The 14,089-nt window shown below is 42.0% G+C and overlaps 1 protein-coding gene across 4 annotated transcripts in view; it reads left to right on the top strand.

Annotated features, from left to right (window-relative positions):
* Positions 1-1,162: 1,162 nt before the first annotated feature.
* Positions 1,163-14,089, top strand: part of CAB39L (calcium binding protein 39 like) — a 43,736-nt gene continuing 30,809 nt past the window's right edge. The window contains exons 1-3 of one of the 4 annotated variants that reach the window (XM_058018670.1): positions 1,163-1,285; positions 1,506-1,712; positions 10,620-10,768. In XM_058018670.1, coding sequence (XP_057874653.1) covers positions 10,667-10,768 — 102 coding nt within the window. In that variant the 5' untranslated portion in view covers positions 1,163-1,285; positions 1,506-1,712; positions 10,620-10,666. Of the gene's footprint in view, positions 1,286-1,341; positions 1,713-2,066; positions 2,464-10,619; positions 10,769-14,089 lie in introns of those variants that run through there. The other 3 variants (XM_058018671.1, XM_058018669.1, XM_058018672.1) reach the window with 3 other exon arrangements.

Raw genomic sequence — 14,089 nt, 5'->3', positions numbered from 1 at the left:
ACAAATGTGCTGATCTAAGGTTGGCTTGGTGCCTCCTGTGCACAGGCGGGAGCAAACGCAGGAGGTTAAGGGAGCAGGGGTGGCTCCTGCCTCCCTGAGCCCAGGAGGGACAGGTGAGTGGCTCTTCAAAGTGAGGATTTGGGATACTCCTGTGTGCTTCATTCGGAGCTGGCATTGCAAGCAAAGGTTTAGAGCCCTTTAAAAGGTGTCTGTTTCATCTGTATTCCTCAGAATTTAGGTTTCTCATGCACTTTTGGCTGCCTGTAATGTAGAGCTGTGAATAACTACTGCAGGTGAGCCTTAAATCAAGATCTGATGCAACTATAGTGCTGCTAACTCTGAGATCAGCTCCCCAAGCAAATGTAGCATAGCAAATGATTTTTAATAATGTAGGACTTTGGCTAGGCTATGCCCTGAGGAAGAAGTGATGGGAGGTAAAGTTTTCCCCCCAAGCTGGAGAGCTTGGCAGAAAGACATGCTGGGCACACATCCCAGCTGGGACTCGGCCAAGATCCAGATGAAGATACATTTTAAATCCCACCTTGAAGTGCCTGTAGTAAAGCATCCTTCTTCCCCTGCTCTTAGCAGCTGGGGGCAGAGGGGACAGCACTTGCCATTCCCTTTGGGAATGTGTGGTGCTTGCCAAACAATTGTTGCCGAGAGAGAAAAATGAAGCACTAAAAATTCCTTTAATTACATTTTGCTGTATTCGTACACTTGATAATAGCTGGTAGTGCTTGTTTCAGAATACTTTATGATTTTTTTCCCCCATCACATTAGCCTTTGAAAAAATACTTAGGGGTAATGTTTTTCTTCATCAGGATTTAAATTTTGCTCAGAGTATACTGCAGATGGGTGGGTGTTTTTATCCCCTCAAGTATTGTTGTGGAAAAGTATTTGGATCTTTGTGTAATAATATATAGTCAGGCAGGAAGCAGCTTATCTGCAGCTTTTCTGGACAGGACTTTGCCGAAAGATGTGGTGCGTGAGCATGTTGATTTTTTTTATTATCTTGTAACAACAACCCGCTGTTGGGCTCCCTTATTTGCATTCCTAGCAGGACGGCAAGGTGAATAATTTAATTCCAGCAGCCTACGCCACGTGATGGTGCGAGGAGCCGTCAGCGATGCCTCCCCCTGCACCGGCAGACTTTGGGCAGGAATGGAAACTTACAGAAGTGATGCGAAATTGTCGCATGTCCTCCCTTAACCCTGGGGAAATCTCTCGGCGGAGTGATCGCTTCATCCCTCGCTTTTCCACGCGTTCCTCTGACGTGGAGTTTGGGGTGTGTGTGTGTGTGTGTGTGAGCCTGTGAGCAAGACGAGCGAGGGAGTGGGAAGCGGGGAGGGCAGTGGGGGAAAACGCACACCCAGGCACGGAGCTCGTCGGAGCAGGAACGGCGAGGAGCCGGGAGTGCAGCCGCAGGCAGCGGGGAGTGGAAATTTACAGCTGCTTGTGAGCGCCTGTGCATGTCCAAGAGATCCTTTCTGCTCACGCTTTTCCAGAGGCTGACGGCGCCCGGCGGGAGAGGAGCGGGAGGCCGAACCGAGGGATCCCCGGGCTCTGCCGCTTGCGGGCGACCGGCGCGGGAGCCGAGCGGGATTAATGGGAGCTCGCTGAGGGCGCTGCCGGCGGCGCGGGCGGGAGGCGGCAGAGCTGTCCTCAGCACCTGGCCATGGGGCTGCGCTAGGAGCCCCCAGCTTCCCACCCCGGTAAGTGCCAGCCGGGCTGATGGCCTCCGAGCCGCGGAAAGTTGAGGGGTTTAACGAAACTTTCCTTTTTCCCAGCCTTTTGGTAACAAACCGCTTGCCTGCTCGCTCTCGATAGTTAGGCTGGTAGCTTTTTATAGCTTTGTAAACTGTGTTACCAGGAGTGGCTCTTTAACGCAGGCAACCCTAAACAATGCTCCTCCTGTTACATAAGGCGCTGGCTCTGCGACCAAGCACTCCGTGTCCATGGAATATCTCTGGAAATGGCTTTATTTACAGTGTGGTTTCCAAAAATAAAATATCTGCAATATATCATTTCTCCCGCTCCTCTCCGCGGGCTGCCTGCAGCTGCGGGCTGGCTCCTGAGATGCAGAGGAATGAGAGCGTGGCCACTTGCATAAGGCAGGGCAAGGAGGGAGATGGAGGGAAGATGAGCGCCCGTGAGAGCAGCCACAAGGAACAGCCCGTGTGAATGTCCCAGCTCCTCCTCGTTTGCAGCCCACAGGTCCTGTCCACTGGAAATGCTGATTCTGTGCCACGGGCCATGCTTGAAGTCTTTATCAGGCAGAACTTTAATGAAGCTTAAGGGAAGTTGGGGTCTTTCTTAAAAGCAAAGGCTCTTTCTTGAACTAATATTATGAGTGAAGTGAAATTACTGCTATAGAAAATTATTTTAATCCATTACTATTGAAGCTATTGAAAGTAACACAGCGGACTTGCTACAAACTTGATCAAGTGAATGCTGTGTAGAGAGGTAAGTTTAGTAAAATTGGACCAAATACAAAAATAGTATCCATCTTCCTCACTAATGAATTTAGAGGAAGTCGTATTCCCTCTTGGCTGCTGCCTGTGTTATTTAAATTATGTTACCAGCTTCCATTATTTCTACAGATACTATTCCTACTAGAAATGGATATTTAACTTGGTTTTCCTTTTACTTGAGTAAATGAAAAGCTGTTAAGGGCTCTTCTGTTAGAATTGTGTGTACTTCAGAGGCGTTTGTTAAGAGAGCTCTTTCTGCATGACTGACTTTGTGGGAGTTTTGCTATGGACTACAGTTAGGCATGGAACTGAATTCTTAATCCTTTAGGTTTTAAAGGTCTCTGTGGTAGCAAATGCAAATTGGGATTCCAAATATTCTTGACTCATCAATCCTGCAAATTTGGTGGCTGTAAAAACTCTGTATATTTCTAAAACCTCTTGTATACTTCTAGTTTTATTGAATGTGAAGTAATAACCTACCACTTCTAGCTAGTTCATTAGCATGACAGGGAGAGCCTATGTGATCCTGTGATACACATAAATGGTGGTGGTGTGAGTATGGTGCCACAGGATGCCAGTTCTGCATGGGTGAGAATCTGAATGTTACCTGGCATTGCAGTGTGCAAATGCTGTTTTGTAATAAATTAATAATAATGATAATAATGATAATGATAATGATAATGATAATGATAATGATAATGATAATAATAATAATAGTGGATGTGAAAACACAGGACTTCCAATAAAAGGACACAAGGTAGCAAAATGTCCTTAACTTCAATTCTGTTCTCTGTACCCTACTCATGATAGATTTAGATTAGGTATTAAAAAGGAATCTTTTATGGTGAGGGTGATGAGACTGGCACAGGTTTCTCAGAGAAGCTGTGAATGCCCCATCCCTGGAAATGTTCAAGGCCAGACTGGATGGGGCTCTGTGCAGCCTGGTCTAGTGGAAGGTGTCCCTGCCCATGGCAGGGCGCTTGGAGCCAGATGACCTTTATGGTTCCTTCCAACACTAACTATTCTATGATTAGTATTTTGTTTGCATTGCCACACATTTATACCCCCTTTATGATCATCACTGCCCCATTCTGGGTATGGTTGGTGAACATCTGAGCTGTAGCATATGCTCCAGCAGCCTTACCCTCTTCCCATTCCCTTCTTTCCCTCTTGTGCTGGTACAGCCCTAGACTCTGTCTGGGCAGAACTGGACTGGAAACCTGTAACCTTTTTTTTTTCCCCAGCAGGCTATTTCTTGTTAACCTGGGTCACTTCACTGATCTGGCTCTCCATGTGGCCCTGCAACAGCTGAATGGCTCCCACAGAGGCTGTAGGGATGGGAATACATGTGGGGCAGGGTGTCACCATCACAGAACAAAGCATCTATCAAAATAGAGTGCCTCAGTGACCAGACTGCTTTTTGGTGTTTAATTTTATCCACTGTGTTTGCTGAAAGACTGTATATATAGGGGTTTTTTTAATTGTTTTTTACTTAAGTGGCATTCAAGCACTCAGATAAAAAGAGTTAATAATTTTTTTGAGTGCTTCCTTAGAGCTACATCATAGCACTTGAGGGGAGCATCACCGTAAGTGCCTTCAGTTTTATAACAGAATTGAACAATGGTGTGATATTATTATTCTCATTCTGTAGAGGTGATCAGATTAAGGGCAGAGCTGCCTACTTCTTTTGCCAGTCTGATCTTCAGGATGCTTACCATCTGCTAAAAAAATGACATGTGTGGTGATGGTAGGCATTACTGTGATGTTTTGTGTGTTCAGGTGAAGTTTCAGCTAATATCCCTCTTCATTTCAGGTAATGCAACAAGTAGGCAACATCAAAGCTTATGATGAGTAAATTCTGGAGTTTTTAGAAAAATCAAGTTGCCAAGCAGAGATGGATGGCATTCATTCACCCTAACCACAAAACTGTCCCATCTTCTGGTAATCTTTTGTCTCATTTGCAGTGTACCTTCCAAAATTTGCAACTCATAAGGAGAATTTGCAGAGTAGTTGCTTGTTCCATAGCCTAGATTCCTTCTGCATATCAAGTAAAACGTGGGTTGTGTGAGGAGACTGCACTGGGCTTCTCTGGGTGCTCACCACACATGGGGGCTTCCGTCTCCTGGTCTGAAGATATTGCTCTGTCATTGCAACAGCTTTCCCAAATGTGGCAGGAGGGAGAAATGAGGACCTCTTCCATTATGTGGAGACTGAATTAGACAAAATGATGAAGAAAGTGTTCTAACTGGGGACCAGGACCTATGTGGGTCATGGGCACACTGCAGTGATTGGGAAATGAAGGTCTTTTTTTCTGTTCCGGAAACTCTCACACGATATGAGTTATTGAAGTGTTTTGATTCTGATCAATAACTTGATGAAGGTTGGGAGCTAAGGCAAGACAATGTCTGATACTCCATGGGAAGGAAAATTTTTTTCTCATTTATTTTTGGAGACCAAATGTTTTGTCCAGAGGAGTGTCTGCAAAGAGTGCATGGATGGGCTCACGTGCTCTCTTCCATTCTTGCTGTTGTGGGCAGGAAGAAGCCTTTGCTACTGAGCTGCTTCACTGAGTCACTTCATAGTGGGATGGGCTGCTGAGCAGAGTGGTGTTGCTGTGTGCATTTTTCTTTCATTGTGCTTCCAAGTTCAGTTGCACTATGATATTTTGAGGAAGCATTTGACTTAAAAGCAGAGAAATTGTGGAGAGTGCCTACAATCAGACCTAGATCTCTTTCTGTACTTTATAGCTGTGCTGAATTTTTTTTTAGTACATTCTCTTTATGAGCAGATAAACTGGCAGAAGAGATATTTTGAAGCCTGATAAAGTGTCGGCTTTGTTGTCACATGATCTAGGTTGCATTCCTGACACAGCCACTGATTTTTTTGTTTGTGGCCTTGGGTAAGTCTTGTCATCTCTCTGTGTTTCAGCTTCTCCCTTTGCAGAGGAGACAGAATAAAAGTAGGTAGATAGGTTTTTTGAAATTGTGTTTTCCATCTTTGTTGAATGTGTGGGGAGTTGGAGACCTGTGAGAGACTGTATGGCCTCAATATGAAGGCAAGCTACTTTGACAAGCTACTGAATACCCTAAAAGTCATGTCTTGTAAACCACATCCAGCTCTGGATTCAATTCACTGCTTTGGTCTGTGTGGTTTTTTTTTCCTGACTTGAATAGAAACAGGCTGACATTTAGAAAGTGGTTAATTATTGTTTCCTTTTGGTGTTTCTATGGCTTATCTAACATAAAATCAGTGCCATTTTTTTCTCCCAAACATAGATGGAATGGTATTCCATGAAGTACTTTTGTAAAAGTAGAGTTTCTAAAATGTGCTGGACACTCCAACTCTGGTGTCTGAAATGTCATGTTCACACTGATGGAAACAGCAGGCTTAGGAAACTTCATTTCCTCCTACAGCACTGCCAAGGCATTTTCCTCATGGCTGGGAGAGGCAATCTCTGAGACCAGGAGAGTTGGTCTGGTAGGATACAGCTGTTTCTTTCCTTGGTCTCATAAGCTGCTCTCAAGAGCACCATTGAAATAACATCATCAAAACTAAATGTTTCACAAGTTGGCTGGTTCTCCATTATGAATTCAGGAGTGTCCACAATCCATTTTTGATGTTATGAAAACATATGTTGAATAACCATTAGATGGAAAAGTTTTCCTAGAAAGTGGGAAAGAAAGGGGTTCATTCAGTCCTGTCCCTTGCTGCCAGACAGCCCTGTCAAAAATTTATGAACAGATGCTCTGTAGTGTGCCTGGTAGATTAGGTCATTTCAAAACCTCAAAGCTCCAATGGGTGGAAACCTTTACATTTCCAGCTGAAGTTTATACATCAGCAGTTTTTAGCCATTTGCTTCTGCATAAATAAAGTGTTATTGTTATTTAAGCTGAAATAACTTTTTTCAGCTTTTCTGTATTTTTATTCTAAACTTACGAAGGTGAGCACCTTTAGCCTCCAAGACACGCTGGTCTTCCCATTTTTCTGCCCATCCAGTGTGATTCTCTCCACCCACTCTAACCTCTGTTGATTCTACTTGACTCTGGGTGTACAGTGTTCTGTATGAAGGTCTATCAACACTGTGTACAAAGGCATAGATACCCTTGGATTTCAACTGACCATTATTTTTGTGATTCATCACAAATTTGCATCTGTCTTTCTCACATCTGTAAAGTACTTGTGTGTTTGTATATGTCACCAGCTGCTTGCTTTCATCATTTCTCATGGCAAGTCCTCAGCTTGAAGCAGATATTCTTGGAATGATTTCGGTTGGAAGGAACCTTTAAAGGTCATCTAGTCCAATTCCCTCTGTCATGGAGGTCTTCAACTGGATCAGGTTGCTCAGAGTCCTGTCCAATCTGATCTTGAATGTTTCTGAGGATCTGCAACATCTACAAACTGTGTCTCATCTACCATTCAGCATTATCTGATACCTTCTACTCTTAACTTTTATCCCATTTGTATTACCTTTGTTCTTGACTCCATCCAGTTTCCCAGGTAATGATATTCCAGTCCTGTAATGTGTTGATAATATCTTTCTATTTTCAGTAACCACAATTTTTTGATAGGTTCTTAATTCCTGTGCCTCTCTAAATATGATCCCATCCACAGATTGCTCTTGCCTTCTCAGTCAAATGACACAATAATTTTCTTCTTCAACTAATTTTTTGGTACTGTACTCAAATTGGTGCATTTCCATATTAGATACATGGATTCTACTCTGTTTTCTCTGTTAAAAATATGTTTATAAGGCATTATTCTATGAGCTACCTTTGGTGAGCCTGTGCTGCATTTTTTTCAGTTGTCATTCATCTTAGTTTTTAAGTTATTTTTAGACTGATTTCTTGAGAGAATGGGGCTTATGTGGTCACACTGTCCACTTCTCATCCCAATTCTTTTCTCATGGTAACTTTTAACTTACTGTGAAATTTCAAGCAACCTTGACAGAGGACTAGGTGCATGGAAAAAAACAAGTTCCAAAAATCATACTGAAAATAAGCGATGTAACTAATAGGGCCTCTAAACCAAACTAGTGCCTCTACTGAACAGAAAACCTTCCAAGAAAAAGCTTAGAGAGCAGAGGGCTGGTACAAAGAGGAGGACAGGACAGGAATGCCCAGCTGTGATAAAAGATTCTTTAATAAGAGCTTGTGCTTTCTTTGATTCTGGAAACTCCAGTCATGGGGAGCAAAGCTGGAGGAGAGGAGTCCTCCTTTTGCCACTTGCCTTATTGGATGGCCAGCCATAAGGCTAAGGAATACAACTCCCAAATCTCAGCAGAGTGACTTCACCCCCATGTGCTTCTGCCTGTAGTTGTGAGCAGCTAGAAGATAGCTGTGTCCCCCTAGAAGATTCCTGCATGGGCAACCAAAAGGTTCTGCAGCTGCCAGGATGCATTTTCTGAAGTGATGATCATCTTTTGCCTGGTTAAAAACTGTATCCTGAAAAGGGATGAATCCAAAAATGTTATTTCATGCACATCTGTGGCTCTTCCCTCTTTGCTTTGTATCTAAAACTTGGTAATCTAATGAAGTAATGCAGAGACTTGGCTCTGTTCAACAGAACAATGAATTAAACAGTTTCTTGAGTCCCTTTCTGCCCTATTATTGGTGTTTTTGCTGTTGTGATTAAGCTGCTGGTAGGGAATGTAGTGGGAAAAAATGGTGTTTTATCACTGAGCAGTGCTCTGGTGACTTGCTGGTGATACTGGAACTGTGCAGTGGAAAAGTGCTGGTTCTATGGTAAAATTAGTGATTATTTGAAATGCAGACACATTACTCTAGACAGCCATGTAAGTTACTTTTGAGAGGAAAAAATAGTTTATTGTTAGCATTTCTGTTAGAAATGTGAACTTCAGTTTTTAAAAATCTCAGAACGTTAAGCTCATGAGCTCTTAATTTAAAAAATCAAGTTATCTCCCCCATTTCTTTCCTTTGTGTGAAGACTTCTGAGAGGAAAAGATGAAGGGATGACTTTAGCAATCTGAATATACCTGTCCCACCCTGGATGAAAAGAATTCTTTTCTGAAATGCAACTTGCCTGTTAAGCTCCTGATTTCAGACTCTGTGTCTCTTGCATCATCACATGCTCATGCCATGCCTTCAGGATAATAAAAACATGCAGAATAAGGTCCTTCTCAAAGTGTATTGTGAATTATTAATCTTCTATTTGCACCACATTTGGGAATACAGAGTGCTTGGCGCTTGCTAGCAGCACCTAAACAACTTTATTGTGTAATTCTGTCATCACAGTCTGTGTCAGTGCTTGTGTGTGCCCCAAAGGGTGACTTGTTAGTGCACCCAGGCTTCAGCCTTGCACCTTGTCAGGCTGAGACTCTGCTCTGGTGACTGGTGCTGCCAAAACCTGCGCCTCTGAGCTGCATGGGAGCAGGACTCTGCAGCTGGGAGCTCTGCTGAGCGGTGAAGGTCATGTAGCCAAAGCTGGAGAAATAAAAATGAGTTTGAGCAGGACCGTGAGGAGCTTGAAAATGGGAACTCAAAAGTCGAGAGGTTTCAGGCACTGAATGTGAAAATATCCCTGTAAAACTGACCTAGCAACAAATGAGAAGCTATATACAAACTCACCTATTTTGGACACTGTAAAAGAGCTTTTGGTTTAAATAAGACATTCAAAAAGATTTCCTGTGTGTCATGGAAACTCTTCTTGTAAAGATACTCTACAGAAGTGTTTTGAAATTATTTTAATAAGATATTAGGACAAAGTCTGTATAGATTTTGCTTTTAAAGTTTGAATTCATTTCGTACTTGGCTGTTCTATATGGTTACTATTTATAGTTGCAATAGAATGTATGCCCAATCTGAGTATTAATTCCATAGGTTATTTGGGGATTAGTAACACATGGATGTATGTCTCAAATGGGATCATATTTCCTGATGGATTCTGTACTATGCCCATAGTAACAATGAAGCATGAGAGAAGTTTGTTCTTTGGGACCACTGGGTTTTTTTAAAACTGTGCGAATTGTGTTTCTGTAGTTCTCTTGTTTGAAACCTCTCATATAAAGCTTTTTTTCAACAGCAAATCTTGGTGAATAATGGGATTGAAGTAGTTTGTGTGTGTATTTATGTTTTCACAACTAATTTTACAAATATGTGTGTGGAGGAATTGTGATTTTATTGTGTTGTGGAAGGAGATGAAAGTTTGAGATAATTTTTTGCTTTTTGTTCTTTTTTTTTTTTTTCCCCTTTTACCTCTTTTTTATTGTACAAACTGGAATGCAGTCCAGAACAGTGCTGGGCTTCTAACCAGAACATATTCCCATCTGTAGTCAGTCATTGACTTCAATAGATCTTTGTATTGGACCCTCAGCAAAACCCATAAGAATTCACAGCCTAAGCAGAAACTGAGCTACTTGGTTTCTTTCATGTATAAATACAGTGATGTAGTATTTGCCTTTCTAACCATACAGAAGAAGAACATTTCATATTAAACAAACAATCCATTTTCATTAAAATGCTCAGTCTGTCATTTGAATGTAATGAATATGTTTGTGTTTATATTTGGGGCTGATCCTCTCTTCTTTATTTAACTCAGGCAATGTTCTACACAAGTGAGATCTGACCCACAGATTCTTGAAGTCTGTCAGACTTAGGGGATAGCTTAAATAATTTCCTCTCAAGATCCCCTAGGCTGACAAAGCAAAGCAATGGAAGAAGAAGGAGAGATGGCGGAGAAGCTGGGACTACATTTTGCAATGCTTTAAACAAAGGGTGCTTTTGGTGTGCTGTCACCCACAGTTGGTTTTCTGCCCTGTGATGGAGCTGGTGAAGTCTGACAGAAACCCATATGTGAAATCCAGTGTAGCCTGCTGGATGTGCAGTGTCCAAAACACATTGGGCATGGGCATGGACTTGCTGGAGTGCTGACCTGTAGGTCAGAGCTCCCTGCAGGAAGCATCCAGCTCCTGTGCAGGTGCTGAGTAGTTGCTTTTCATGTTCTAATGGTGGCTTGTGAATCCTCAATGAACTTGCAAGAACTACACATGAGAACTTTCACTGCTCCACTGGTAGGCTGAAGCAAAGTGTAGTGCATGAGGTGCAACCTTTTCTTGTTCATAGTGTCTATGTGTGTTTTATTGTGTTTTTGTATAAGCCTTAAAAGCTGTTTTTGCTTGTTGTTTGATTTAAGGCAGTCCTCTTCTATCCTGAAGGAAGAAAGCCAGGTGGAGGAAGACCATGCCTTTGTTTAGTAAATCGCACAAAAATCCTGCTGAGATTGTGAAAGTTCTGAAAGAAAACATGGCCATATTGGAGAAACAAGAAAAAAAGACAGACAAGGTATGAGGTAACGTTGTAGAAGACCAAAAAGGTTTTTGTGCTGGGAGAACAGCAGAATAATGGGAATGACATTGTGTTTGGTCACTGCCCTGGTTCTGTGAGTGCTTGCTGTGGATATAGCTGTGTGTTTGAATGGTTCTGCTGAAATCAGGGGGCTTTTGCATAAATAAAATACATAAAATCTGGGGCTCAGACAGAAAATGCTGAGATCCAGGAGCCTCAGCCAAAACAAAGGGTGATCTCCCACTACTTTATACAGAGATGAATCTAGCAAAACAGCTTGGAAGGTTGTGTGAAAGCTATTGTACTGTTAATGGTGTTAGCAGGATAACAAATGAGGTTGCCAATTAATGTGTAGGTACCCACAGAGAAAAACTCTACTTCTGATGCACACTGTTTTCAGAAACCAGGAAAGCTGTATGTGTCCAGATGTGTATAAAAGAGATCTCACTCTGTTCATCCTTTCTAATGTTCTGGGTGCCAGTGCTTCCTAAAAGAGGTGTGCTACTCATTTTCTATTTATAGTGCTGGGCTTTTATTAATATTACTGCTCTCTTCTAATTCCATGACACAGACTCGAGTTACTTTTGCTGCTTTTCCAGTGACCACTTAATAGGTAACATGCAACACACAAAATCCTCCCAGTTAGCAATTTGAGCTCGTATAAATTTTAAATTTTTTTTATTTTTATTTTTTGCATCTGAGACTCTGGCCCTCTACACTATTGCTGTAATGGAAATATATGGTTTCAGTTAACAACAGACTAACTTTAAGTTAAAAGTGATTTTCAGTGGAAGCAAAAATAGCTGATAAGGGACACTGATACATTTTCCATGGAGCTGATTTTTGCATGTGTGCATGTTGTGCTTCCCCCACCTTGTGCAGGAAGTTGTATGAAAACGAACCCAACCCAAAAAGTAGGCATGGAGCCCTTTGCACCCTTAGTGAAATCCTCTTGAAACTTTTTGGTTCAAAGCGAGTAGCTCAGAGCGTGTTAATTACCTAAGGTAAGTCACATGGATTTCTGGGAGGTCTCTAGTATTTGATGTTTCATTCTGAAATACCTTCAGTAACCTGAGAATGGAGAGAATTTGACTCTGAACTAAAACATAAAAAAAGTAACTAAATAAATCTGCAGAATCTGTTCTGCCCTGCTGAATTCATCCTTTGGAGCCTGATTAAAGAAGACCTTCAAAGCAGATGCTCCATACTTGGATTTCTTTTTGATCTGCTCTGCAGAGTGACTCCTCAGGGTTGTGGTTTTGAGAATTTTTGGCTTTGAGCTGGTTTGTATATTTGGGTGTCAGTGACAAGGAGAAATTCAGACTTCTTAGAAAACTGAGTGCTCAATGTAAATTTTTTGTGAAAGTCAGAACAGCTGGTGTGTGTTTTCCTCCCAGAGCAAAAGATACAGAATGCTTCCCTGGTGTGTTAGAATGGAAACAGCTCATGAGCTCAGTGGTGCCTATTTTACAGGAAGAGGCTGATTTTCACTTAGTTTTTGTGTACTTCTTTGCTATGGGGTAGAGGCTGTTCCTGGGGTGAATGGGGGTGATTGGGGGAGAGGAGAGAGAGGGACAAGGCAGTCCCTTCAGCAGCAAGACAGAAGGTGAGGAAAGCCTTTTTTTGGGTTGGTTTAAGCTTATGTGGCCTGTTGACTCAGGGCTTTGTACTGTAATGTCAAGGAAGCACATAGCGTCCTTTTCCTTGCAGAAGGAAAGGTTAGAGACTCCTTGGCAGTTCTGCCTTTCATCTGAAGTGTTTCACTGAGCTGTCCTGAAATAAATACCTGTTAAAGAAAATAGCTAAATTTATTCTCCTGAGTTTATGGAAGTAAATCATAAGAACTGTCTTTACTACTGAGATGGTGATAAACTTTAAAAACTGGCAGGAAAAATACAGCTCTTGCAAAACCACCCAGCCCTATCACACCTGCTGCTATCCATTCAGGTTTGTGAGCTTAGTAATGCCATTTCTGTTTGCAGTTTGAGTTGGAGAAGAAAAGACAATGGGAAGACTTTCAGTGGCCCGCAGGTTTTCAAAATATACTCAGTAATGCTAATGAGTAATGTCTTTTCATGAGAATAATTGGAGAAACACAACTGAAAACAAAAGCAAAGAGAAACAAAGCACAGTGCTGTACTCTGTGCTCTTGGAAACCTAGCAAGGTTTTTAACTCTACCTCAAATTTGATTTCTGGAGGGAGAAGAAATTTGTCAAACTTTCATGAAAGGGCCTAGAGGTTTAGCTACTGCAAGAGCCAGAGACCCTGGATGTCTCAGAGCTGGGTTTGGACCCTGTAGCCCTGTGACCTGGGAAGTTTGTGACTCAGGGCCGTCCAATTTTTCAGCTTTCTAGCTCCTAGTCTGCTGTAAGAACTAAAAGAGTATTGTTATGCCTCACCATAAAACCAAAGTTCCCAGTTGTACTTCCAGGGTACAACTCCAGAGCATCCCTGATTTTGCGTGCTAAGTAGTTTCCAACTAGGACTTGCTTCAGATGCTTAAACAAGAAGATTTATCCTGTGACAATTAAGCTGTTATTGTAGTACAGCCAATGTGGTATGTGGGTTGAGACAGCTAAAAGCTGCTAATACAGGCAGAATTGTCAGAGAAGTGGGACAAAGCCTGAATTAACTGCAGGGCTGGCAGAAAACCGCCTTTCCTTTCCAGCTGAGAAATTGTGAGTATGAGGTGAAGATGCCATAGGCAGCCAGGAGGGCACAAGGTCAGACAGAAAGGGGCTTGATGCTTCTAATACAACTTTGTGCAACTTTCATCAGGAACCATCTGTGTCTTAGAGGGGATGCTTTTAAATACTGCAGAAAGGATCATTCCTGCCAAGGTATGGAGTGCACAGCTAGAGGGAACTTTGCAGCACAGCAGTTAAGACTTCTCAGGCAATGGGAAGAGGGTAGAGGATATAACTTGATAGACAGAATGCAGAGAAGCCAGTTGTAAGTGTAAAGGAAATTATACATATTTTCTGAGGCATTTCCACATGCACACATAATATACAGAGGTTTGCACTCTTCCTTCATGATGCTTTTTGTTATTCATGGAATAGTACCCATTCAAGCTTTAGCTAAACTCTATTGACTTCACTAGCATCTGTCTCCTTAGATAAGGATTGAATTTGACCCACTTTCTCCATGTGTCTAATTTTTTTGAAACTATTAATGTGTTGTGTTGCCATAGTGCTTTCTGATGCTTTTTTAACACTCCCAGCTGAAAAAATAGGTTAAGTTTTGATGTTTGGTTCTTATTTTTTTATGTAGGCTTTCTTGTTTGTTTGCTTGCATGGATATATGTGTGCTTAAAG

Source organism: Melospiza georgiana, chromosome 2, assembly GCF_028018845.1.
Source record: "Melospiza georgiana isolate bMelGeo1 chromosome 2, bMelGeo1.pri, whole genome shotgun sequence".
Taxonomy (NCBI): domain Eukaryota; kingdom Metazoa; phylum Chordata; class Aves; order Passeriformes; family Passerellidae; genus Melospiza; species Melospiza georgiana.
Note: the sequence above shows the minus strand (reverse complement) of the source record. Positions and strands in the feature narration are given on the sequence as shown.